This window comes from Mixophyes fleayi, chromosome 4 (assembly GCF_038048845.1).
Source record: "Mixophyes fleayi isolate aMixFle1 chromosome 4, aMixFle1.hap1, whole genome shotgun sequence".
In the NCBI taxonomy this organism is placed as follows: domain Eukaryota; kingdom Metazoa; phylum Chordata; class Amphibia; order Anura; family Limnodynastidae; genus Mixophyes; species Mixophyes fleayi.
In genome coordinates this window covers 112,318,733-112,343,988 of record NC_134405.1, presented here as the reverse complement: position 1 = coordinate 112,343,988, position 25,256 = coordinate 112,318,733, and the positions used below count along the sequence as shown (strand labels likewise).

At 40.3% G+C, this 25,256-nt stretch overlaps 1 protein-coding gene and 1 long non-coding RNA gene across 3 annotated transcripts in view; one reads left to right on the top strand and one right to left on the bottom strand.

The window, feature by feature from the left end:
- LOC142151920 (uncharacterized) overlaps positions 1-2,286 on the bottom strand; it is an 88,662-nt gene extending 86,376 nt beyond the window's left edge. Inside the window, exon 1 of the long non-coding RNA XR_012691266.1 lies at positions 2,234-2,286. This is a non-coding gene — a long non-coding RNA (uncharacterized LOC142151920). The remainder of the gene's footprint in view (positions 1-2,233) is intronic.
- WDR72 (WD repeat domain 72) overlaps positions 1-25,256 on the top strand; it is a 247,424-nt gene that overhangs the window by 158,711 nt on the left and 63,457 nt on the right. For both annotated transcript variants that reach the window (XM_075208023.1, XM_075208021.1), the window contains exon 15: positions 15,852-16,654. In XM_075208023.1, the coding sequence (XP_075064124.1) occupies positions 15,852-16,654 (803 nt within the window). The remainder of the gene's footprint in view (positions 1-15,851; positions 16,655-25,256) is intronic.

Sequence of the window (25,256 nt, the reverse complement as noted above, 5' to 3'; positions counted from 1 at the left end):
TAGATACTGCTGACAGATATGACTTTTGACAGCCAGAAATATTAATGCACAATTAGGGAGGACACCCCAAAAAGCACTGAGGAGTGCTAAAAATTATTTAGTAGATACTGCTGACAGATATGACTTTTGACAGCCAGAAATATTAATGCACAATTAGGGAGGACACCCCAAAAGCACTGAGGAGTGCTAAAAATTATTTAGTAGATACTGCTGACAGATATGACTTTTGACAGCCAGAAATATTAATGCACAATTAGGGAGGACACCCCAAAAGCACTGAGGAGTGCTAAAAATTATTTAGTAAATACTGCTGACAGATATGACTTTTGACAGCCAGAAATATTAATGCACAATTAGGGAGGACACCCCAAAAGCACTGAGGAGTGCTAAAAATTATTTAGTAGATACTGCTGACAGATATGACTTTTGACAGCCAGAAATATTAATGCACAATTAGGGAGGACACCCCAAAAGCACTGAGGTGTGCTAAAAATTATTTAGTAGATACTGCTGACAGAAATGACTTTTGACAGCCAGAAATATTAATGCACAATTAGGGAGGACACCCCAAAAGCACTGAGGAGTTCTAAAAATTATTTGGTAGATACTGCTGACAGATATGACTTTTGACAGCCAGAAATATTAATGCACAATTAGGGAGGACACCCCAAAAGCACTGAGGAGTGCTAAAAATTATTTAGTAGATACTGCTGACAGATATGACTTTTGACAGCCAGAAATATTAATGCACAATTAGGGAGGACACCCCAAAAGCACTGAGGAGTGCTAAAAATTATTTAGTAGATACTGCTGACAGATATGACTTTTGACAGCCAGAAATATTAATGCACAATTAGGGAGGACACCCCAAAAGCACTGAGGAGTGCTAAAAATTATTTAGTAGATACTGCTGACAGATATGACTTTTGACAGCCAGAAATATTAATGCACAATTAGGGAGGACACCCCAAAAGCACTGAGGAGTGCTAAAAATTATTTAGTAGATACTGCTGACAGATATGACTTTTGACAGCCAGAAATATTTATGCACAATTATGGGGGACACCCCAAAAGCGCTGGGGAGTGCCAAATATGAAGAAAAAATAATAAACTTCTATCCTCCTCTCTGCACTAGCGATTTTGGTTAGAGCAATTGCAAGAACAATATTGTATTATCTGTCCCTGCTCTAATTAGCCTATGACTACACCCTGCTCTCTCCCTCTGTCAAATGGCGATGGATTGCTGTGGAGGCGTGTATTTATAAAGTTGAAGTATCGCGAGAACCGAGCCCCGAGATCCGACGACGTCACAATGACGTTCGGCCTCGATTTGGATTCGGAATGGGCGGGAGAGTACCGAGCTGCTCAGCTCGGTACTCGGATACCCAAAGTTCGGGTGGGTTCGGTTCTCGGAGAACCGGACCCGCCCATCTCTAGATATTAACAAATGAGGAAGTGCGCACAAGTTAATTGAGATAGACAGAAATGTCTTGCTAAACGTAGCTTTGAAAATCACAAGATGATCCCAAATCTTGCTGATGCAAGTCCAAAATATATAAAATTAATCCAGCGCTAGGGTAGCGATTTTCTTGCTAGTGTAACCAGTACTTTGGTGTTTATAACGTTACTGGGTGTCTGAATGTGTAATAATTATGTGATCAAATGTAAAGGATTGTGTAGTTAGATATATCACACTAGTGGTCATGTAGTGGAAAAATCTCGATAAGGATAGCAATATAGTATAACATGTTAACGTTTATATGGTTAAAATAAATTATGCACATGTACCCCACAACAATGATCAATTCAAATATTGTCATTCCACAATTAGGGACCAGGTTGTAAATTCATTTCAGTTCATATCTGTTCATATAATCCAGATGGTTAAAAGATATGAACAGTTATGAACTGAAATTAATTTACAACCTGGTCCCTAATTGTGGAATGACAATATTTGAATTGATCATTGTTGTGGGGTACATGTGCATAATTTATTTTAACCATATAAACGTTAACATGTTATACTATATTGCTATCCTTATCGAGATTTTTCCACTACATGACCACTAGTGTGATATATCTAACTACACAATCCTTTACATTTGATCACATAATTATTACACATTCAGACACCCAGTAACGTTATAAACACCAAAGTACTGGTTACACTAGCAAGAAAATCGCTACCCTAGCGCTGGATTAATTTTTATTTATTTTGCAAATCTTTACATACCTGGCTTCCAGTCGGCAGTCAGTTCTTCAGCACAGCACCACAGCTCCTCACTGACACTGTCGGGACGTGATGATGACATCACGCCCGACAGCCAGTGAGGAGGAGAAGAGGGGAGGAGAGGAGAAGAGGCGGAGGGGGCAGTGAGCAGGAGTGTCAGTGTCAGTGTCAGCATCAGCGTGGTGTCTGCAAAAGGGGCGGCTCGGTGGCACAGAGTTGGTACTAAAAAAATTTTTTTTCAAAAAAATAATCTTGCATGCTGCTGTCGCTGCGTGGCGCCCCCCAGGTCCTAGCGCCCCAGGATGCAGCCTGATCAGCCTATTGGTTGATCAGGCTCTGAGTAAGGGTAACATCCCCCACTAGTGTCTTTGCACATCCCAGACTGTTTGTAACCCACGAACAGGGATTTGGAATAGAAGGCCGGAAAAGTGGATAGATATGTCAATGAAGAGGGATTGTGCTTGTGTACTAGCTGTAGTGAATTAGCTGTAAAATAAGTAACATTTGGGCAGGTAGGAGAGACATGAGGGGGAGGTTTGAGGGGTATGTGGTGGAAGTCTTATGGGCATGTAAGCAGCAAGTAGGCAGGTCTGATAGACATGTAATGGGCATGTGAAGAGGTCTGATGTGCATGTAAGGTAGGTTCTGATGGACATGTAAGGGGCATGTGGAGAGGTCTGATGGACATGTAGGGAAGTCAGGTGGGCATGTGAGGGGCATGAGGGTAGGGCTTGTTGCAAGGTCTGGAGGGCATCTATGTAGGTCTAGGGGCCTGTGGAGAGGTCTGAGTGGCATGTGGGGATTTTTGAAATGCATATGAGATCTGAAGGCTTGTGGAGGCCTGAGTGCATGTGGGTGAACTTTGTGGCAAATGTGGGTCTGCGGGCATGTGAGGCTTTTTTGGAGCAAAAAAGGGAATGTGGTGGCATTTTGGGGTAACCGATGTGGGCATGCCAAGGTTGTTTTTGGACTTTTTCTGTCATTGTTGAACTTACGGGTAATGTGCAGCCCTTAAAGTATAGCAGGTTGCCCATCACTGTTATTTCCAAGTTAAAAAAATCCCTAGAATTATAAACAGTATTGCCAGCTAACAAATATGCAACAAAACACTTTACTCTTTCAGGCAGTTACCATACAGTGATTACATTTTCAGGAATTAACAAAAGGTTACACTGCACACAAAACATTGCTACAAAAAACAAATAAGGATAGGGGGGAATACAAGACAAAACAACTAATTGTTATCCCTTTAAGGTCATCAATGGAATCTTTAGGGATAATTACAGGTGCCTGAAATCCTACTAAGCCAAAAATATTGTCCAAAATATGCAAAAAATAAATTAAAATAAATAAGTAACTGCAGTACCATTTATGACCACCAAATGGCAGTACATACAACTTACATTCAAACTATATTACAGTACAGTGTAATTTGTACATTGTACTAGGCAATATATATATATATATATATATATATATATATATAAATATATATTACACTTTTATTATATTGTATGCTTTCAATACATGTATTAAAAGTGGATGTTGTATTTGATATTGAGGGTAAATGTGTAATGATGCTCATAAAAATTCAGAAGAGCTCATTGGTGCAAAAATGTGCACGAAACTATTGCAATCAAACAAACATTTGGTGTGGTGACTTGATCACGTCACCATGGTGTCGTCCCCTTCTATGTAATGCCGAGATTAACAGCATTGCAAATTGGGGCTGGGCCTGATGGCGCGAATAGCATAATTAAGCCCCACTTCCGCTGGTATCCAGAAGGGTGCATGTTTAAATTTGGGAGCAGTCCTGACATTTTGTAGGCAAGCATGGGTTCTTGCTTTATCTGGTCAAAAAAATGTTATACATGTGTTCAACAGTTACATATTCAACATTTATATGGTCGACATCATAATATAGCCAGGGTTGGTAAGTCGACAATAAGACGTAGATAGTTTTTTTATTATTAGGTTGACAATTCACATGGTCAACAGTATTGTTAGGTCGACAACTCGAATCTAAACAATATTATTAGGTTGACAATTGAAATGTAAACAGTCCTATTAGGTTGACAATAATACCCCTAACCATGACCGTATTTCGAGCCATATCTGTAAGCATAGTCCTAACTCTATCCCTAGCCCTATACCTAACCATATTCTAACCATAACCCTAACCCTATCCATATAATACTGTATAATACTGTCTACATTTCAATTGTTAACCTAACAATACTGTCGACCATGTGAATTGTCACCTAATATTGCGACTTTCTGAATGTCTAGCCATAATCCAGATACCCCTATATTACCTTTCTCGTAAAACAAAACTTTTTAGTATCATCAACTAAACTTGTTCATCAGTGCACAGTATATCTAACAGATAAATAGACTGTTGGCAAGTACACACTGCCTTTTAAAGGCTAAAATAAGCAGGTGTACAAAGTGTCTGTGTGACATTAGCCTAAAGGTCAAGGGACCTTTAGTTGAGATGCTTTTACACAATTATATCCCCATTATTGAGGGACTCTAAGCTTATAATGTTGCTTTTTATTTGCAGCAACAAAACACCTTTGTGGCATGTATCCATATCTAATTGAAAGAAAAAGCAATATGCATTGACCCATACGACTAACACTACTAGCAGAGACCTCAGCAGTCAGGAAATGTTATTAGGGAATAATGTGTGATAGTGTGTACTGTAATCCATGGATGGGGCAAGCCCGGGGAGTGCCTCCCCCCATTGGAAGTGACACCCCCATGGGCATTGTGCCCCCGCCGCCCTCTGCTTCTTACCTTAGCAGGAAGGAGGTAGGAGCGGTATCCTCTGCTCCTGGGACTGGGACTGTGCCACTTGGCTGTGACATCATAGCCAAGTACCACACTCTCAGCCTAACACCTCCATGGAGGAGCAGCAACTGGCAGCTTCACGTGTAAGAAGCTGCTGGCTGTGCCTCCTTTATGTCAGCAGCCTGCTCTCCATGTGGGAGCATTGTCATTTATTTACTGTTTATGGTGCTCCCTAAACATTGGCATCATGGGCACCGCCTAGGTTCCCCTAGTGGTAGCGCTGGCCCTGCTGTAATATAATAAACATTTTAGCACACTTCCTAATATTTACAAGTGCGGTTTTTGAAGAGCATACACAAACATAAACTTTCTTAGCAATTATTGTATTCCCTTTTAGCAGAGACTACATCTACATATCGTCTGGTCAGGGATAAGAGTCAGGAGAAAATCCTAACCTGGTAATTCTTGCCAAGTCAAGTGAAGCAGCAGAATTGCTTTTCTGCTAAGCAAGCCCCACTTTAATTGGTAATGATAGCAGGTATTCTCAGTAAAGTCATTGCTGAAAGAAAACAAAAAGTATCCAATATAGTAATTTATTACCAGTCAGTAGGTTTTGCACACTGGGTTGTTTTACCCCTGCAGTGGTCAGAGAAAGAGAAAAGGTACTCTAACACTTAGCCGAAAATGGAAGCCCTGCTGGTACCAGAGATGCATGGTGGTCAAATGATTGCCTGTGCCATTAGCTTGGTAATGTTTTCTCTATTGTAAACTCAGATCCCCGTGTTCCTTGTGTGGATCAGCTGCAGATTGAAGGCTTTCACGTTTGTGTTCTATTTGTGCTGCCAATCATCGCTCTGCTATCCACTAAGTGAATTTTAAGAAGTCAAGTTATTTTTCTTTATTGACAGACATCTGTTGAACAAACTCTGTGCTCTGACACTCAGAAGGAGGGGGCGGGGGACAATACTTTCTTTTAATTTAGGGCATCAAGATTACTTTTTTTTCCCTTCTAATCAATGTGGTTGTAATCCAGAATTTTTACTTTACATTATGCAATTATAATGGCTTTGATTTTAACCTTTGTATTTATTTAAAGTGCAAGATTGTTGTGATTATGCTCTCAATTGTGTTTTATACTAAGACAATATAATGCAATATTACATGAATAGTGCAAGTGTATAAGGGCAATAGTGGTCTACATACCTGGATGCTACTGCACAATATGAGGCATGTCTATTATATAATGAGACTGATTAAACAACTCACCTTTATTTATTGGTATTACATATTTAATGTTTGTCCCCTTTAATATACTCCCCATTTGCACTAATACATCGCTGTAGTCCTGTTTTCCACTGGTCGAGGGCATGGAGCAAATCAATTCTGTCACTTGTTTCAACATATCTGCCATTTTCTTCTTTACAGCATCAACTGACTCAAAATGTGTCCCTTTAAGCACTGATTTAACTTTTGGGAAAAGATAAAAAGCGCTGGGTGCTAAATCGGGTGAATATGGAGGATGTTCAAGTGTAGTAATGTGTTTGTCGGTCAAAATCTGCTTCACAGAAAGTGCTGTGTGAGCAGGCGCATTGTCCTAGTGTAGAAAGAAACCATTTTTCCACAGTTGCGACTGTTTCTTTCTGACTCTTTCTCTCACCTTTTGCAAAACTTCCTTATAATAATGCTGATTAACTGTTGTGTCTTCTGGAACCCATTCTTCCCAAATTACACCGTTGATATCGAAAAAAACCAATGAGCATTGTTTTGAATTTTGACTTACTTTGACAAGCTTTTTCATTCTTGGTGATGACGGTGTTTTCCAGTGCATTGACTGGATTTTGGTTTCAGGATCGTACTGGAAGATCCAGGTCTCATCACAAGTGATTACTTTATGAAACAGGTTTGGATCTGTGTCAAGTGGCTGCAGAATGTCAACACAAAATTCCTCACAACGTTCTTTTTGCTCTGGTGTGAGAACCCTTGGGAACATCTTTGCACAAACTTTCGACATGTTAAGATCCTCACGCAAAATTTTCCATCCAGTGTCTTTGTCAATGTTCACGGATTCAGCTATTATTCGAACACGGCGGTCTTTTCGTACAATCTGACTGATTTTTTTCTACATTTTCTTCAGTTCTTGAAGTGCAAGGTCGTCCAGGGAGTTCATCATCTTTGACATTCTTGCGTCCCTCGCTAAATCTTTTGTGCCACTCAAACTCAGCGCACGAGACAGGCAGTCATTCCCATAGGTTGTAGTAAGCATTTTAAAACATTCTGTTGGTGTTTTGTGCAATTTTACTAAAAATTTCAAGTTGACACGTTGTTCAACTTTTAAACTTAGCACTTTTTCGGCACTCTACAGAAAACACAACCAAATTAAATGACGACTCACAGTCACCTGAACGTCATAGAGTGTTGCAGCTTGTCATGCAAGTTCAGACAGGTTCAGGGTTACTACGTATGCAGTTATAACCAGTTCAGACTGCTTTGTTTACTAGGTGGAATCACAGTCTCATTATTTAATAGACATACCTCGTATAGTGGACAATTAATAGTATAGATTAGTCACATACTACATGCAAAAAAAAAACTTGTGATTCAACAGTTGTTACTTTAGCAAAGAAATGTGTTATTTTCTATGTGAAGTGAATAATTAAGTTTATCTTAAGATTTACCTATAATCTACACATGTTGGAGGCAGCCATTTTCTGGGATGTACCAAAGTGGTGTCATTCCTTCCAAGTAAACTGATAGGCTGCATTACAATACAAATTTACAAGTCCCTGATAATAATAGAAAGAGATAAAAGTCCATCCAATCGATTTTTTTTTTTACTTTGAACCCTACTTTCTCAATTAACAGAATTAGAGGGACTCAGTGTACAAAGTACAAGTATGTGGCTCAGGCTCTTGTAGCAGCCCACCAAACTGAAACATTTCTGTCACCAGAAACTGTGGGTGTGGCTTTTCAAATGTGGGCACAGTTTTACACAGCCAATGCATAACTGTTATTTCAAAGAGCTAAGCTATAATCACCCTTCTGGTCAGTATTCAATAAAAAGAACATTCTACTGATAAAACATAATAATACAAAGGGCCTTTTAGTGACCTCTATGCAAGTTACGAGCAAGCTAGTAACTTCTATGCAATACTGGTAGAATTCCAGTGCCCAATTTACAATACATAGAGCATTCTAGTGACCAATCTAATTTTTAAAGAGTACCTTAATAACTAATTTGAAATACAGAAAGCAAATTATTTATTAATTTACAATACAGGAAACATTCTAGTGGCTACTATAGGTAACATAGTTCTCTAGTGGCTTAACAATGCAGACCCCCAAATCTCTGGTGTTTTACTATGTAGAGCTCAGATTCTGGTGACATAATAAAGACCCAAATATATTACGTTCCTCTCCTGTGGTCCATTGGATCTCTCATAGCACAGGAGATAAAGTTTGACTGATTTTAGAAGCCGTCATAACTAATACTGTCATATCCAGTAGATGACTCCCAGCACTCTAATTGTTGGATTGTGCAGGCACTTCAACAATCAGAGTGATATTCACTGGATATGATGTCTCCCTGGCACTTCTGGACTTTCATCTGCAGTGAAATCCATTATCCAGTAGATGACTCCCAATACTCTTATAGTTCCAGGCATTCTGCTAACAGAGTGATGGGACTTCCCAACAATGTAATTGGTGAATGACCAGTGCTATCTACCAATTAGAGTGTTAATGGCTCAGTCAAAGCTGTTCGCTAGGCTGGACTTGGAACTTTTTCTGGACTGACTAGCCCTGATTGACAAGGAGGGACTTGCCTGGAGAGAAAATTCTGTCCCACCATTCTTGCAAGCCTGCCTCTGATGAGAACACCTTTTAGCTAGAATAACTGAGCTTTACAATTCTTCTGCCACATTAGCTATTAAAGAGCATCAGGTTATCTAGGCAGTGGTCTGTGGCTTTGAACAGTTACCTCTTGTGGGTTTGCCGTTTATTATTAAATAACCAATTTTGGTGGTCATTCCTTCTAATATTAAGCATGGTACTTTGCATATTGCAGAAAAACTGAACACAGTAAACAAAGCAAAGTCACGTGTATGTTTTCTTCCAGATTCCATAGAATGGTGTGACAATTGCAAGTATACTTTATGGACAAAAGTATTCGGAGTGTAATGACATTGAATTCAAATACATATACTTTAATATGGAGTTAGTCCTCCTTTGGCAGCGAAAACAGCTTCTACTCTTCTTGGAAGGCTTTCCACAAGATGTTGGAGTGTTTCTGTGGGAATTTGTGCCCATTCATTTTTTAGAGCATTTATGAGGTCAGGCACTGATGTTGGATGAGAAGGCCTGGCTAGCAATCTCCTTTCAAGTTTATCCCAATGGTGTTTGATGGGGTTGAGGGCAAGGCTCTGTGCAGGCCAGTCAAGTTCTTCCTCATAGAACTCATCAAACCATGTCTTTGTAGACCTTGCTTTGTGCACTGGGGCACAGTCATGTTGAATAGAAGAGGACCTTCTCCAAACTGTTGCCTCAAAGCTGGAAGCATTATTGTCTAAAATTACTTGTTTGTAAGAGACTTACTTGATCTTCTCTCCTGCTCCCGATCTCAGGCGCCCGCTCTGTAACATCCTAGGGGGTGGCACACGGCTGCAGTCATGTGACTCAAGAGCGGGGAATTTTAATGTCCCTCTCCTATATCAGGAGAGCTCTGACACGCTGCCTGTGTCAGAGCAACAGGTTCACATCCTTAGCGTCTAGCTCCCTTTATCTCCAGTTCCTGCATGCATTCTGTCTCCCTGTGTATGACCTTGGCTTTGACTGAGCCTGCATCTGGATATTCCTCGTGCTGCCAGACTTTGTGTACCAGTTCTGGCATTCCTTCTCACTAAATTTTCTGGCCTTCCCATCAGTGCTGCGCATCTCCTGTGTACCAGACCCCGCTTCCCTTTTTATTACAGCTTTTGATCTCCCTGTGTACCGCGACCACTTCTGTGTACCGGTCTCAGCTCTCCCTTACTGACTACGGCTACAGTATCTCTTGTGTTCTTCACTACTAGCTGCTGCTGACCGACACCGGATCATTACTTCTGGTTCTGACTCGTTACTGTTGCCTGCCCTCCATCACTCCTCTTCCAAGTCTAGGGACCAACCTAGGGGTCATGACCTGCGGGCCTCCAGCAGTAAAATCCATCCTGCCTTGTGGCGGGTCTTGCTGAAGACTGGGGGTTCGTTAGATTCTGTGCATTAGTAAGGTCAGCGGTAACCCAGATTGGTAGAAGTCTCATGGTGACCGTAAAATTGGTATGCTGAGGCATTAAGATTGCCCTTGACTGGAGATAAGGGGCCTAACCCAAACCCTGAAAACAGCTCCATGCCATTATCCCTATTCCAGCAAACTTCACACTTGGCATAATGCAGTCAGGCAGGTAACGTTTTCCGAGCATTTGCCAAACCCAGACTCACCCATATGATTGCAAAATAGAGAAGCCTGATTCATCACTCCACAAAACATGTTTCCACTGCTCCACAGTCCAGTGTTGGTGTGCTTTACACCACTTCATCTGACACTTGGCATTGGTCGTGGTGATGTGAGGCTTACTTGCAGCTGGTTGGCCATGGAAACGCATTCCATTAAGGCATTGAAAGTTAGGAACTTTTCAGCTATGAAATCAATAGAGCGTTGGCGACTTTAACCCACCATGAGCCTTAGCAGTCATTGACCCCGCTCTGTGATTTTACATGGTGTTCCGCTTCGTAGCTGAGTTTCTGTTGTTCCTAAATGCTTCTACTTTCTAATAATATCACTTACAGTGGAACGGCACAAGCAGGGATGAAATTTCATGAACCGTCTTATTGCAAAGGTGTGATCCTATCACAGTACCATGCTTGGAGTCACTGAGCTCTTCAGAGCGACTCATTTTGTATAACAAATGTTTGCAAATGGAGACTGCATGGCTAAGTGCTTGATTTTATACACCTCTGCTCTCTCAACTGATCTTATTGAAACACCTCAAGTCAATAATTAACAGGTGTGGCCAAATACTTTTGTCTATATATTGTATCTGTGTTAATTGATTCAATGAATGTCTCCTAAAAATGTTGTCTAGATGAAGAAACCTCTAAAAGTATTTCTCAGCCACCATTATCTGCACACGAGATCCATCACTTGTAACAATAGAGCTTTTAAACAAAGGGACATAGTAAATGCTTGACCCAACTTTTCCTAATTTTCCTTTAGAAAACCACATTTTTTTCTAGACCAAATTTTAACTCTTTGTCCTATAGTCATAACATTATTTCAAGTCGAAATACACCACCTGCTCCAACTTTATCACTACCCTTAGCTCTAATATTAGCATTCAGCTCAACTATTAGTCTAATCCCAAGTTTTAGCTGCAAACATATTTACCATATATATTTATAGCTTAAAATAAATTGGGAGAAAAATAGTTTTTTTCATTATTATAAGCAGTGGTGGAGTCGTGGTATGAAAAATATAATGAGAATGTAATGTGAATGGAATTTGATAGTTTTACAATGATGGCAGTGGGAGAAGTGGCGGTATGACATACTACCGTATACACCCTCACTTCAATCACTGATTATAAGTAAATGTATTACAGGAAGATAGTCCATATTAGGAGCCACTGCAAATCCACTGCCTCCATCTTCCATGCAGCCAACACCGCAATTTAATATTTCTATAACAAAACAGCTGTTGGCATTGATACACACAGTGAATTGTGATATTAAACTAGTCATGTTATATAAGACAGAATGCAAGCAGTGGTGATTCAATTCTAACTTATTTTTTTTTTTTCAAAAAACTACACCGTCACAGCATGCAGTATTGTTTTGGTCATGAGGACTCGTATTCTCCCAGGGGCTCTTGAAAAGAAAAGTTTATAGCTGATATATGACAGCAGGGTTGAGTAAAATGTTGTCACTTTTAAAGAAAGAAATAAGGAGGATATTCGTCTCTCTGAAGGATTGCTCTCTGTGCATTCAGTAATAATCTTGAAAGAAATTTATTTTATAACCGTTGTTTTTCAAGTCCACGAAGAAGGAATTCACAATAGGGGGAGTTGTGCGACTGTTGTGCCTGATAGCTGCAGGGAGAACTAGTCACATCCAGGAAGGCTGTCAAGTCTGCTGGCAATGGCGAGACACTTGTGTTCACGCAGGCATCTGTAAGTCACCACTACTGTGAGTTGAGATAGCCAAATAAAACTCCTATGGTTAAAACTGCTGGTGTTGAAAATATGAAATGCGGCTGGCATGTTAAAGGATATGTATTATAGTCCGTACCCAGCTGTTGCAAAAGCATGGCATTGTAGAGTGTATTAGGTTTGATTCATGCTGTTACAGTTTGGAAGCTTTTCCTTCCACATTACATTGTGTTTTATTTGAGTGTTGCCATGTTTCAGACAGATGGAAAAAGTATTGTCAACTGCAAATTCAGCAGTGGCATATAAAAGCTACATTTACTGAAACTGAAACTGTTTAAAATCAAGGCAACCAGTAAAATAGAACTGCCAGGAGGGCTTGGAATACAGTTCATGCTGTCTACTTTATTATTGATTGTGGTTTAGTTGTATCATTTTTAATATTTTTTTATTTTTTCTTTGAAGCCCCAAAGTTGCAGACCATCTTTTTATTTTGTATTCTTAGGACTTGCTTTCTGTGAAATCAGACATTGATGTAAGTATTTATAAAGCAATAATAATATTGAGGTACCTCTGTTTTTACATATAGTGCAATATAAGGTCTTGTGTGTCCACACTCAGACAGGCATTGAAGGTCAATTACAATCCTGTTTGAACATTACGGATAAGAAAGGCCATGCACGTGCTTAGTGCAACCATTTGCATCATTTGGTTCATTATAGGAATCCGCGTGCCGACAAAGTAAAACATTTCACTCTAAAGTCTTGTCCAATGTAACGTATGAACCCCCTTAATTATTTAAATTATTTCTATTTCTCTCCCAAAAAAATCTATGTAATTGTCACCTCATTTATATCTTAAATAACTATGCCGGTCCCCAGGCCCGGCGCTCCCATTAGGCAAGGTTAGGCACTTGCCTAGGGCGCCAGGCTCTGGAGGGCACCTGGAGGGCGCCACAGAATACTAAATGACTTTAAAACTGTGCGGCAACCGCTGACCATACCTGTCACGGCCGCCGCACAGCATTCAGATGCACGGGGAGGGGGGAAGAGGCTATTTTGTCACCACCGCCGCCTCTCTGCTCCGTCTCCACCCCTCCACTTACTAGTGCCAGTGAGTGAAGGGGAGAAGACGGAGCAGAGAGGCGGCCGTGGTGAGACAAGGGAAGGAGTGACGGGGTGAGGGGTGAGGGGGGAGGAGGGCGGCGATTTTTGCAGGGGGGGGGGGATTTTTTAAAAATGCCTAGGGCGCCATGGATCCTAGCACCGGCCCTGCCGGTCCCCCATTCTGAGGCCATTGCACTGCTCTTCTGAGTCGGCTTGATTCATTAAGGAAGGTAAAGCAAAAAAAAAAAAAGGAGTAACTTTGCACCTTGGGGAAAACATGTTGCATTGGAGGTCAATTTAAAATGTGAGGACAGTTTTATAGTTGGGGTAAGTCATGTCCTAGATCAGCTTTAAGTTTCAGTTTAAAAATAAAGTTATCAAGTATCTGTGTGCTACATGAAAAAAGAGCCAGTATTTTCCTTACATGCAAATAATAAACTAATTTGCACCCCTTGCATTGTAACATGGTTTTGTCCAGGATCAAATTTACTTCTTTTTTTGCCTTGCTCTCCTTAATGACTCAGGCCCAGTATGTGTGGGGGTCTGCGCATCCATTGGTATATCTTGTCCCAGGTACTGGATGGAAGAGCATGCGGGAGCTATTAGTTATACAAATTCCAGCAGCCATGAGAATGAGTTCTATCCAACCAGTCAATGGCTAGGGAGTTCAGCTAGCGAGTTGACCCATACCCACTTCAGCTGTACCAGTGTCTTTTGGATGGTGCTGCTCTCTTTAATCAAGCTTGACATATGGTGTCACTGGAATTTCCATAATGCCTGTGCGTAACCACAGTAAGGGGGTAATTCAATTAGCCGCAATCTGCGCACATTTTCAGGTAATATGGTACCTTAACATCATGGATTTCTCCTATGGGGTGTTAGCATGTTACATCGCTGCACAGTGCCTTACAACCATTCTCGTGGCACTCCACAGCTAATTGAATTCCCCCTAAAAGGCAAAAGGTGCATATAGGATGCAAATCACTTATCACTTAGACAAAGTAATGAAATGTAATAGACAATAGCAAAAGCAATGGGTAACATGCATTCAAAACAAATATCAAAGAATGTAAAAGAGCAATAATATAGTTACTATAAACCACACTCTAATGCCAAGTTTAAAGTATTTCTTGAAGCGTAACATGAATATATTTGTCACTTGCTTGTTTTCTAGTGTTAAATAATAGAACAGTTTTAAGTTATAATCTTTCTTGCAAAGATAAATGTTATTATCCAAAAAACTAAAACCAAATATTATTTTGGTTTTCGTTTTTTGCTAATAGTCTTCATGGATAGGTGAGATTATCAGCAGCTGATTTATGGAACCTTTAAAATGTCTTCGGTTCTGTGGATGCCGGATAAACATATACTCCCAGTTCTATTAAAACTGCTGGGGGAACTACAAGGTACTGCAATACACACTAATACTACATTGGCAATACAGTGTGTGGTTGGTCCCCTATTTTAACAGACCTGCATTAACTTGTGTTACTGAATATGTAGAAAAGCATCCCAGGAAATGTAGGGGAAAATAAAAGAATTCCATAATTACTGGAAGTGGTATTAGGAAGATCATTGTGTATATAAGCGTATTTGGACATACACTATTGTATGTAGTCTATCTTTAACATGATGTTCTTTTAGTGTTGCTCCGCTCCTTCAGTCCTACAGTCCTACATTGTTTGCAATTATTTTTCTGAATCCAATATAAAATACTTCTACTCACATACAAATCCATTATCAGAACTTCCCCAACATAAATCTCTTCCGTTGCCTTATAATATCTCCCAACCCCTCCTCTCTGCCCATTATCTGTGCCTCTTATCCTCACTCATTACCTGGTCACATCTCCAGTTGCCAGACTTTTTTTCAGGCTACGTCCAATCGGTGGAATTCCTTCCCTTGCAAAACAAGACTTTGGTCTTGCCTAAAAACGCTTAAAACTCACCTCAAGGCAAGCATATAAAATTCCTGAACCACCTTCTTAGCCACCCTAGGTTATTTTTGCTGATTACCACCCCTCTACACAATTCACTTTACAATTATTATCTTTTTATATACAAATAGCCTCTTGAAGTCAGAACCAACATTGCTGTGTGATCGCATAGCTCCACAGAACGATTCTCCATTGCCTGCCTGAACCAATATGCAATATGTGAAGCTTAACCTTGTGTATCAAATTCCTGTATTCCTACTGATTGTAAGCTTGCAAGCAAGGTGCTATTACCGCCTTGTCTGTTAATTCCCAGTCTTGTCACTGTGTTTGTTCCCAATTTTAAAGAGGTTGTGGTGTATGCTGTCATTATGTTAATAAATGTTAGTGAACAGATAAATAGGGATCCCCTAGTTTACAGTGATTTATTATATGTTTGTTTCATGAATATTATGTTGTCTATATAAAGTGCAGAGTCATAGGATGCTTATTGACAGGCTTAGATATTATTATGTGCCATTAATTTTTGTAATTTTTCATTAAAAAGTTAATAATGTTTTCAATGTATTTTACAATTTTATAGTATTGACAATTTAAAATGACTTTGATCCTAGATTGTGGATTCCAGCTACTCCAACCCTTTCACTGTTCTACCAGTGAGTTCTAAGTATAATGTCAGTCTACATTTGCTTCTATTTGACCTGGAAAAAGTTTTAGAACTTTTGCAGTCATCTCAAGCCTATGGGCTAAAGGCAGCAAACTCCTTCCATAGCTATGATGCCCTAAAAACATCTAAAAGTTCCTCTGAGAAAAGACCTTTGACCCTTAAAAGAAATAAAACTGCTGGTTCATTGATTCAGATGGATGGACCAGTCTCTGAAACTGCCACGAAAGAAAATATTAGTCGACCTCTAGAAGAAAGCGGTGGCATCAAAAGACATAAAAAATTCAAAAGTACTAAGAAAAACAAGAGCCAGTCTTCAGGCAAAATAGATGTGAATATGGTTACTGATGCAGCAAAACTGCTGCTGTCCTGCCTCTTACCTTGGGGCATAGATAAAGAACTGGACAATTTTTGCATTAGACACCTAGACATCCGGAAGCTTCAAGACTCAGTCACTTTTGGAGTGATATCAGACATAGACCATGTGTGTTTGATGTTACCTGGGTGGAATCGAATAAACCATGACATGACTGGAGAATATTCACATAATCTGTTGTCAAAGAAAGTAGTTGAACTCTCAGCAAAATACTCTCTTGTGGCGCAGAAACAAACCAGCAAAAAAGTGCGACCGGAAGACTATGTCACAGCCACAATAGGCCTGGACACTCTTCTACATTTTCTGAAGAAGGTTTTATGTGTCAGTAAAGCAATGAGGATGGATTCATTTTCGAAACCTAATAACCAGTCTGGCAGGTAAAATATTTATTGTTAAGTTTCAAATAGACCTATTGTCTTGCTTTTTCTTACATGCCAAAAATATTCTGGTCAAAGGACCACTAAACATAAAATACATGTAGACTTTTAGAAGATACAAGGAGTTTTCTGTTGTTGCATCCCAGACAGCATGCTACGTGGGAGAGCCACTAGGGGAAATAGGGGTGTGTGGAGATCTATTAGTCTCTATACTGTGTCATTCACATTTCAGACATGGACAGCAGTGAAACAAACAGCTTAGAGTATACCACTAGAAAATGATGCCGATATCATTTCCTTTTGATACCATTCATACTGCTTATGTCATTGCTGTCTATGTGGACAGTAGAGGTAGCTCAGAATAATGATCAGTGGCTCTCTATGTTGCACAATTTCCGCTGCATTATTCTTGCTATGCTAAAAATCATTCATGTGGATTATGAGGATACTTACATCGGCAAACCAAGGGGAGGTTCCTAGTGCCTGGAAACCCCCTTCAAGCCTGGGGCACTGTATAATTGAGGTGTCTGGACCCTGCCTCCGCTTCACATGGCTCTGCTTGAAAAGGGAGAGCTGCGTGCACCTAACAGTAGTGCACGCAGCATTGCCCATGTATATTATGGGGATAGGGAGAGTTGGAGAGCAGCCAAGCACTGTCTAATATTATAGCCACGCCCCCATGCATGCTGGTCACGCCCACTGGCAGCATGGTGTGGAAACCCCTCTCTACAAATCCTGCGTTTGCCCCTGATTTATATGAAGTCGTGTCTGTAATCCCTTTAAAGGATATTGCAGTCAGCTTCTCTTTGGATTGATGCACATGATAACAGGGAACAGTAGCCCAAACTCAGCTATATAGCTAATTAAAATATGATTTCAAACATTTCATGTTCTGCAAAGATATGAGAAATGTTACCTATACACATTTTCTGGATTTTATTAGTAGCTCTTCTAACTAAGATAAATTGTATTTTGCATTTTGTGTTCCTTAGAAAGTTAAGAAGTTTCTTGCCGCATAACAGTGAGCGCTGAACCATATATCTGAAAGTTCATCCCTCATAATTTATCACTGACTTAAATCAATGAATTAACAGTTATGTTAACGATATATGCAGCATATGATAACAGGTTGCACTTTTACAAAAATAGAAAATCAATACAGTCATTGCTGTTATTATACAATTATATTTGCCCTCATTATATAAGAAAAGCACCAGCCACTTTGAGAGAGCAAAGAATTACAGCTCCTAGTTGGGTGGGGCAAAATTGCAAAACTGATTTTAAGTCAATACGTCCACTTATCACTTTCATTTATATAAACAGGTAGATACATTTGCATGATATTTGAACTAAGCTCTGCTTACTTTAAAGTGGTTTAGTAACCTCAAGACAGTGGCAACCAATTTTTTTTTCTTTTGCAAATGTAGGTTAGTCTTCAATTTTGGTCTAAAAAAGTCATTAAAATGCTGTCAGTAAATTATCACAACACTGTCAGTACGCAATATTTGCAAGTGCTGGCTTCCCTGCCCAATTTTTTTTCAGATCTCTGACTTTATCATTTTACATTAGAGGTAGAACTTTATAGGGCTCAAACAGGATTTCTAACCATCATTGGCTGGTGTTGTTCAACAGTGCTTAGAAAGCAGCCAGTTATGGATTACCCTGTTGTCAATCAACGTGCATGTCCTGTGCAGGTACTTCAGCATGTACACATCATAATGTAATAATAGTATTTTTACTGGTCGGTAGGACTGCACTGAGCCTCTTGAAGGCTATGTGTGACTCACCAATACTCAAAGTAATAGCAATTTACTGCCCTCACTCATTTTGGATGTGGACAGTAGTATTCTGGTTCATGGCAATGTAATTAAACAAAGTTATGGTGTGTGGGTGGAGGGTTTCATGCTTTTGCCTCCATATTAAAATAATGTATTAATAGATTGTTTTAATTAGTTTAAAATACATTTGAAATGTATTATTTGTATATAAACATATAACAGTTAACATGCACCTTTCACCTCCGAACATTGGAGGCAGCATTATTTTGGGCTGAAACAATAATCACACAATTAGATTCAGTAGAAACTATTAACATTGCTAACGCCATGAGACATTTTTGTACCAGTAGCCTTACTGTTGTCACTTGTTTCTAGTGAACTCATAGGCTACATTGTTTTAATTCTTTGTTCAGCAAACAAAGTGGCTTCAACCACTGTGAGTAGGCTATGGGCACAATTTAAGTTTACATTTATTTCAGATGACGATATGGCTTAAGGCAGTAATCTTATGCTTAATTTCTTCTTTTTAGACAAAATCGGCAGTCCTTTTAATGATTTATCCATACATCCTAATTTCATTATTCTCATTTTGATCCTTAATTGTTTAAAACAGCATTTCATACATATTTAATCATTATTTATTGATCAGCCTTAGATGATAATTGTAGACATAGAATGTGATGGTGAAACAGTAGGCACCTAAGAGAGAGAGGCCCGATGGAAATGGATTAAACAGAATCCACAATTAGTATAACAAATAAATATACACATTAGACATGATGATGAAGGTGTTTTTTGTCTTCCTGTTAATTTATTATTTATTTATTTTTTATAACTACTTTAAATTAGTGTTGTAAGCTTTTTCTTTTATACTGAATGGGCCTATATGATTGCGCTATGGGAAATTCTTTATAAATGGAAAATTAAATGAAAGGAACAATGTGTTTGTCGAAGTAATACATTTTTACAACAAGTGTATTGTTTGGGTTAGATATTTTGATGTTTAGTTAAGTTATGGTACTTCCCAGACATTTACATGGTAGAATGTAGAAGAGGAAATGCTATAGTAAATATATACAGCACTAAACATTACAACCCTATACAATGCTTTTAGACAAATAGATATGTTAGTACATTGAATGGGCACATAATTGTAAAATGAACAAGCCAACCTTTTGCAGAGAACCTTTAACAAACTGAAAAAAGCAGCCAAATACACTTAAAAAATTCTTAAGACATACTATTTATCTGCAATTTTCCAGTCTTTTTTTTATAAAACACTTTTATCTCCATTACTATTGTTTAATTAAATCTAAGATGCACAGTATGTTAAGCAGTAACATAACCAATTCCTGTAAAATGATGGTTATAGCAACTAATCAGCAATTAACTTTGATTTTCAAAGTGCAAATTAGGCTAATGAATGCAAATATGTAATTGGTTTCTATTAGGGGTGTGCACCGGCCACTTTTGGGGTTTTGGGTTTTGGGTTCTGATTAGCTTGAGGTTTTGGGTTCTGATTTGTTTTGCCAAAACACCCCACGAAAGGTTTTGGTTCTGATTTTGGGTTTTAGGTTCTGATTTTTTAAGTGCTAAAAATCCATTTTTTTTTTCACTCCTACACTATTATTAACCTCAATAACATTAATTTCCACTAATTTCCAGTCTATTCTGAACACCTCACACCTCACAATATTGTTTTTAGTCCAAAAGGTTGCACCGAGGTAGCTGGATGTCTAAGCTAAGCGACACAAGTGGGCGGTACAAACACGTGGCCCATAGTAGGTGGCTGTGTAGGCTTGAATGGCCTTTTGCTGCTCCTCCATCCTCTGCAGCATAGAGGGTGGAGTTCCAGCACGTCACAACCTCTTGTTTGAGGTGATGCAGGGCAGGTTCAGACTTTTTTGATGTATCTCGAGTCTGCGGTAGGCACTGGCAGAATGCCTAAAGTGTCCAGCAATTTTGCGGGGCACCGCAAGCATCTCCTGCACACCCCTGTCACTCTTCAGGTAATGCTGCACCACCAAATTAACGGTGTGGGCAAAACATGGGACGTGCTGGAAATTGCCCATATGTAATGCCCGCACAATGTTACTGGCGTTGTCTGACACCACAAATCCCCAGGAGAGTCTAAGTGGGGTAAGCCACTGTGAGATGATTACCCTCAGTTTCTCTAAGAGGTTGTCAGCGTTGTGCCTCTTATTAAAACCTGTGATACACAATGTTGCCTGCCTTGGCACGAGCAGCCGTTGTGGAGATGCTGCCACTGATGCAGCTGCTGCTGTTGCTGCGCAAGGCGATGCATCTACCCAGTGGGCTGTCACAGTCATATAGTCCTTAGTTTGCCCTGAACCACTTGTCCACATGTCCGTGATTAAGTGGACAGTGGTACAACCGCATTTTTAAGAGCACTGAGGACACTTGTTCGTACTTCTCTGTACATCTTTGGAATCGCCTGCCTAGTGAAGTGGAATCTCGACGGGATTTGGTACCGGGGACACAATACCTCCATCAACCGTCTAAATTCCACTCCACTGATGGTGGACACCGGACGCACGTCTAACACCAACATTGCTGTTATTGACGCAGTTATCCGCTTTGCCATAGGATGACTAGTGTCGTACTTGGTGCTCATGGCAAACGATTGTTGGACGGTCAACTGTTTGGTGAAAGACGTAGCGTTCTTGCGACTTCCCCTCTGGGAAGATGACCGATTACCAGCAGCAACAGCAGCAGCGGCAGTAGTAGGCGTACCGCTGCAGGATTCCTCAGATGAATCCCGTATTGAAGAGGACTCAGTCTGGCTGCTGACTTGGGCTGCAGGACTAAATCTGATGGAGATTGTGGAGGAAGTTGACGAGGAGGGTGTTGGTGGTGTGTATCCAACAGGACCAAGGGATTTAGGTGTCCCTGGACTGATGACGGTCCTAGCCCCAGTTCCTGAACTAACCACTGAACTATGAAGGTTATTCAGGTGACGTATAAGGGAGGATGTCCCTAGGTGGCCAAGATCCTTACCTCTGCTTATTTGAGCTTTACATAAGCTACATATGGTCAGACATTTGTTATCCGGATTGGGGTAAAAATAACTCCAGACAGAAGAGGTGCATTTCTTGGTCTTCTGACCAGGCATGACGATGGGCTTTTTCATCCCATGGACATCCACTTTTTTCCCCCCTGGTGCCTCATTTAAAATAACCACATTAGCATCCTCCTCATCAAGTTCCTCCACAACGCCAGCTACATCAATAGCCTCCTTGACACCTTGATTATCCAAATCTGGAGCGACACTGTGGGTCATCCTTCCAGCATATGCAGAGGGTGTGCTGCAAATGGTGGATGGAGTCACCTCTTCCCGTACAGTGATGGGAAGGTCAGGCTTCGCAACCACCAACACCCTTGGACTCGCCTTAGGGATTTGTGATGTCATCTGTTTAGAGGGCAGAGTTGTTTGCTGTGTTGTTGCTGACAGCATAACTCTTTTAAATTTTTTGGAGGGGGGGGAGGAGGAGGGCTTAGATCCTTGTGTGAAGCTGAACCACTAGTGCTGAACACGGGCCAGGGCCTAAGCCGTTCCTTGCCACTCTGTGTCGTAAAGGGCATATTGGCAAGTTTACGTTTCTCCTCAGATGTTTTCAATTTTCTTTTTTTACTAATTGTAGTGAACTTTTGCTTTTTGGATTTTACATGCCCTCTACTAGGAGATTGGGCATTGGCCTTGGCAGACGACGTTGATGGCATTTCATCGTCTATGTCATGACTAGTGGCAGCAGCTTCAGCATTAGGAGGAAGTGGGTCTTGGTCTTTCCCTACTTTATCCCCCAAATTTTGGTATTATTCCATTATATGCAGCACACGTTGTATTACAGTACTATTTTTTAAATACTGCAAGAACAGTGAACAATTTTTAATAGATTGCAGTATTATTGCTAATGGACTGCAATAATTTTTTTTAGACTTTTTAGAATATTTTTTTATATTTTTTTTAAAGGATTTTTGTCGAATTATAATTTTTTTGGAAGATTTTTTAATATTTTTAAAATAAAGATGCACTTAGCAAAACAAAGCACAGGACAAAAGCATCGCTGGACTCAGCAAGGACAGAGCACTGGACTGATGCACCACTGGACTCAGCAAGGACTTTTTTGATTTTTTTTTTATATTAATTTAAAAGGATTTTTGTAGAATTTTTCTTTGTTTTTCTTTTTATGGAAGAATTTTTAATACTTTTGAAATAAATATAAACTTAGCAGAACAAAGCACAGGACAAAACGCACCGCTGGACTCAGCAAGGACAGAGCACTGGACTGATGCCCCACTGGACTCAGCAAGGACACAGCACTGGACTGATGCACCACTGGACTCAGCAAGGACTTTTTTTTTTTATATTAATTTAAAAGGATTTTTGTAGAATTTTTCTTTTTTTTCTTTTTATGGAAGATTTTTTAATACTTTTGAAATAAATATAAACTTAGCAGAACAAAGCACAGGACAAAACGCACCGCTGGACTCAGCAAGGACAGAGCACTGGACTGATGCACCACTGGACTCAGCAAGGACAGAGCACTGGACTGATGCACCACTGGACTCAGCAAGGACACAGCAGTGGACTGATGCACCACTGGACTCAGCAAGGACTTTTTTGATTTTTTTTTTTAAATTAATTTAAAAGGATTTTTGTAGAATTTTTCTTTATTTTTCTTTTTATGGAAGAATTTTTAATACTTTTGAAAGAAATATGCACTTTGCAGAACAAAGCACAGGACAAAACGCACGGCTGGACTCAGCAAGGAGAGAGCACTGGACTGATGCACCACTGGACTCAGCAGGACAGAGCACTGCCAAAAGCACCACTGGACTCAGCAGGACAGAGCACAGCACAGCACAGCACAGCACAGCACGAGAAATAGCAGGACAGAGGACCACCTAACACACCCTCCCTCTTCCCTGATCAATGCCCGAGTGAAGATGGCGGCGGCAAGCGGGGAATTTAAAGGTTCCGAGTATCGCGAGATCCGACAGCGGGATTATGACTCAGAGCCTCGTTTTAAGTTTCGGAATCGGCGGGAATACCCGGACAGTGCTCGGATCTGACTCGGATCCGCAATGTTCGGGGGGGCTCGGATTCCAGGAATCCGAGTGCGCTCATCCTTAGTTTCTATAAGTATTTGCATATAGAACACTGTATATAAATGCAATGACTTGGATTGACATTTGTGTAGCAGATAACTTATCCTCAGCACATCACAGCTTCCCTGCCGTGTACTCATGAGGTAGAGGACCTGTTTGACGAAAGTTTCATGGGAGTGAGCAGAACTCATATGTTACCCTAATAACAAGTTGAATCAGGACATTTACATACAGGGCCTCATGTAGATTTGGATGTAAATGCAATTTTTGCGCATTTACGTACTGCGCATGAAGTAAGCGTAAGTCCATTTGCAGACTTAGGTGCATCTTACACTTAATGCACTGCGTGCTATCAGATGTAGAAGGGGGAGGGAAGTGGCTTTTCAACATAGGGCAAGTACAATAAGTGTTCACATACTTTCTACCTGCAGACATGCAGAGGTGTATGTGTTGCAAGCACAACCTCTGGTGTAAGATACATGCTGAGGATGATGATTTATCAGCACGACCTTACAAATGATTAAAAATATATATATATTCTATTATGTCCCCTACCACAGTGCTACCAGCACTAGTGCTCCTAGCCTAGGCTGTTAACAGCAATTTTGGGGGGATGTATGTCACCACAGTGTGGGGTTCCCCGAAAAAAATCTGCTACCAGCACTAGGCTATGTCATGCTTATACTATAACAGCAAAGTTGCCTACTCTCCCGGAATTTCAGGGAGACTCCCGAATTTCTGGGACTCCTCCCGGACTTCCAGGAGAGCAGGGCAACCTCCCGGATACTAAAGAGATCTATTTTAAAGTGGTGAGGGGCGGGGCTTATGATGCGAATCACGTGTCACCATCGCCCCTCCCTCTGCTGTGATTGGACAACAACAGTGATGCTCGTTTAGGGGGTGGGGCCAGCAGGGGTCGCGTCATTAGGCCCCACCTCCCTCCGATCTCCCGGACCATCTCTTGCCAAAGTTTTCAAGTATGTATAACAGTGGTGACACTATAGCACTGATGACACTATAACAGAGAAACCTGCAGCCCTTAGTAAAGGACTTTGTCATGGTGTGAGTGTGTTTACTTCAGCGTGTGTATTTTATATAGGTGCACTACCTGTCCCAGCGGATTCTTGATGTCAAGGCATGCTGGACTTTGTAGTTCTACAAGCATCAGCATGCTTTAACAGCTATGGGTGTGCTGGCATCTCTAGTTCTATAAAGTACCAGCAAAAATAATGCATTTTTAATAAATTAACTTTTTATTACCCCCAAATCCACCACTCCTGGGGTGTAGGAAGAGTCATAGTGCTTTCAGTACTGGGCTGTTTCCCCAGCTGAGGGGAGGTCCTCATTTTCTTTGCGGATCTGGTTTCCCTGGGAATTCAGACCCATGCAGAATAAGTTAGGACTGGTTAACATTATGACAAGTGGAAGTGGAAGTAAAAAATGATTCCTCAGCGCAGTGGACCAGAAAACAAAAACAGAAAAACAATAGAAAAGTCTATTTTAAAACCATATAAACCCTATCAAATTAGTAGCATAAACTGTTCAACTTGGGTTGATGGTAACAATAACAAATCAATCAACTTTGGTTATTCCTCTTAATATAGGTAATAAAGTCTCCTCCAATATTCAATTAGATACATTTTTGTTATTTAATCTAAAAAGAAGCGCTACAATAGTAGTGCTTCAGTTACAAT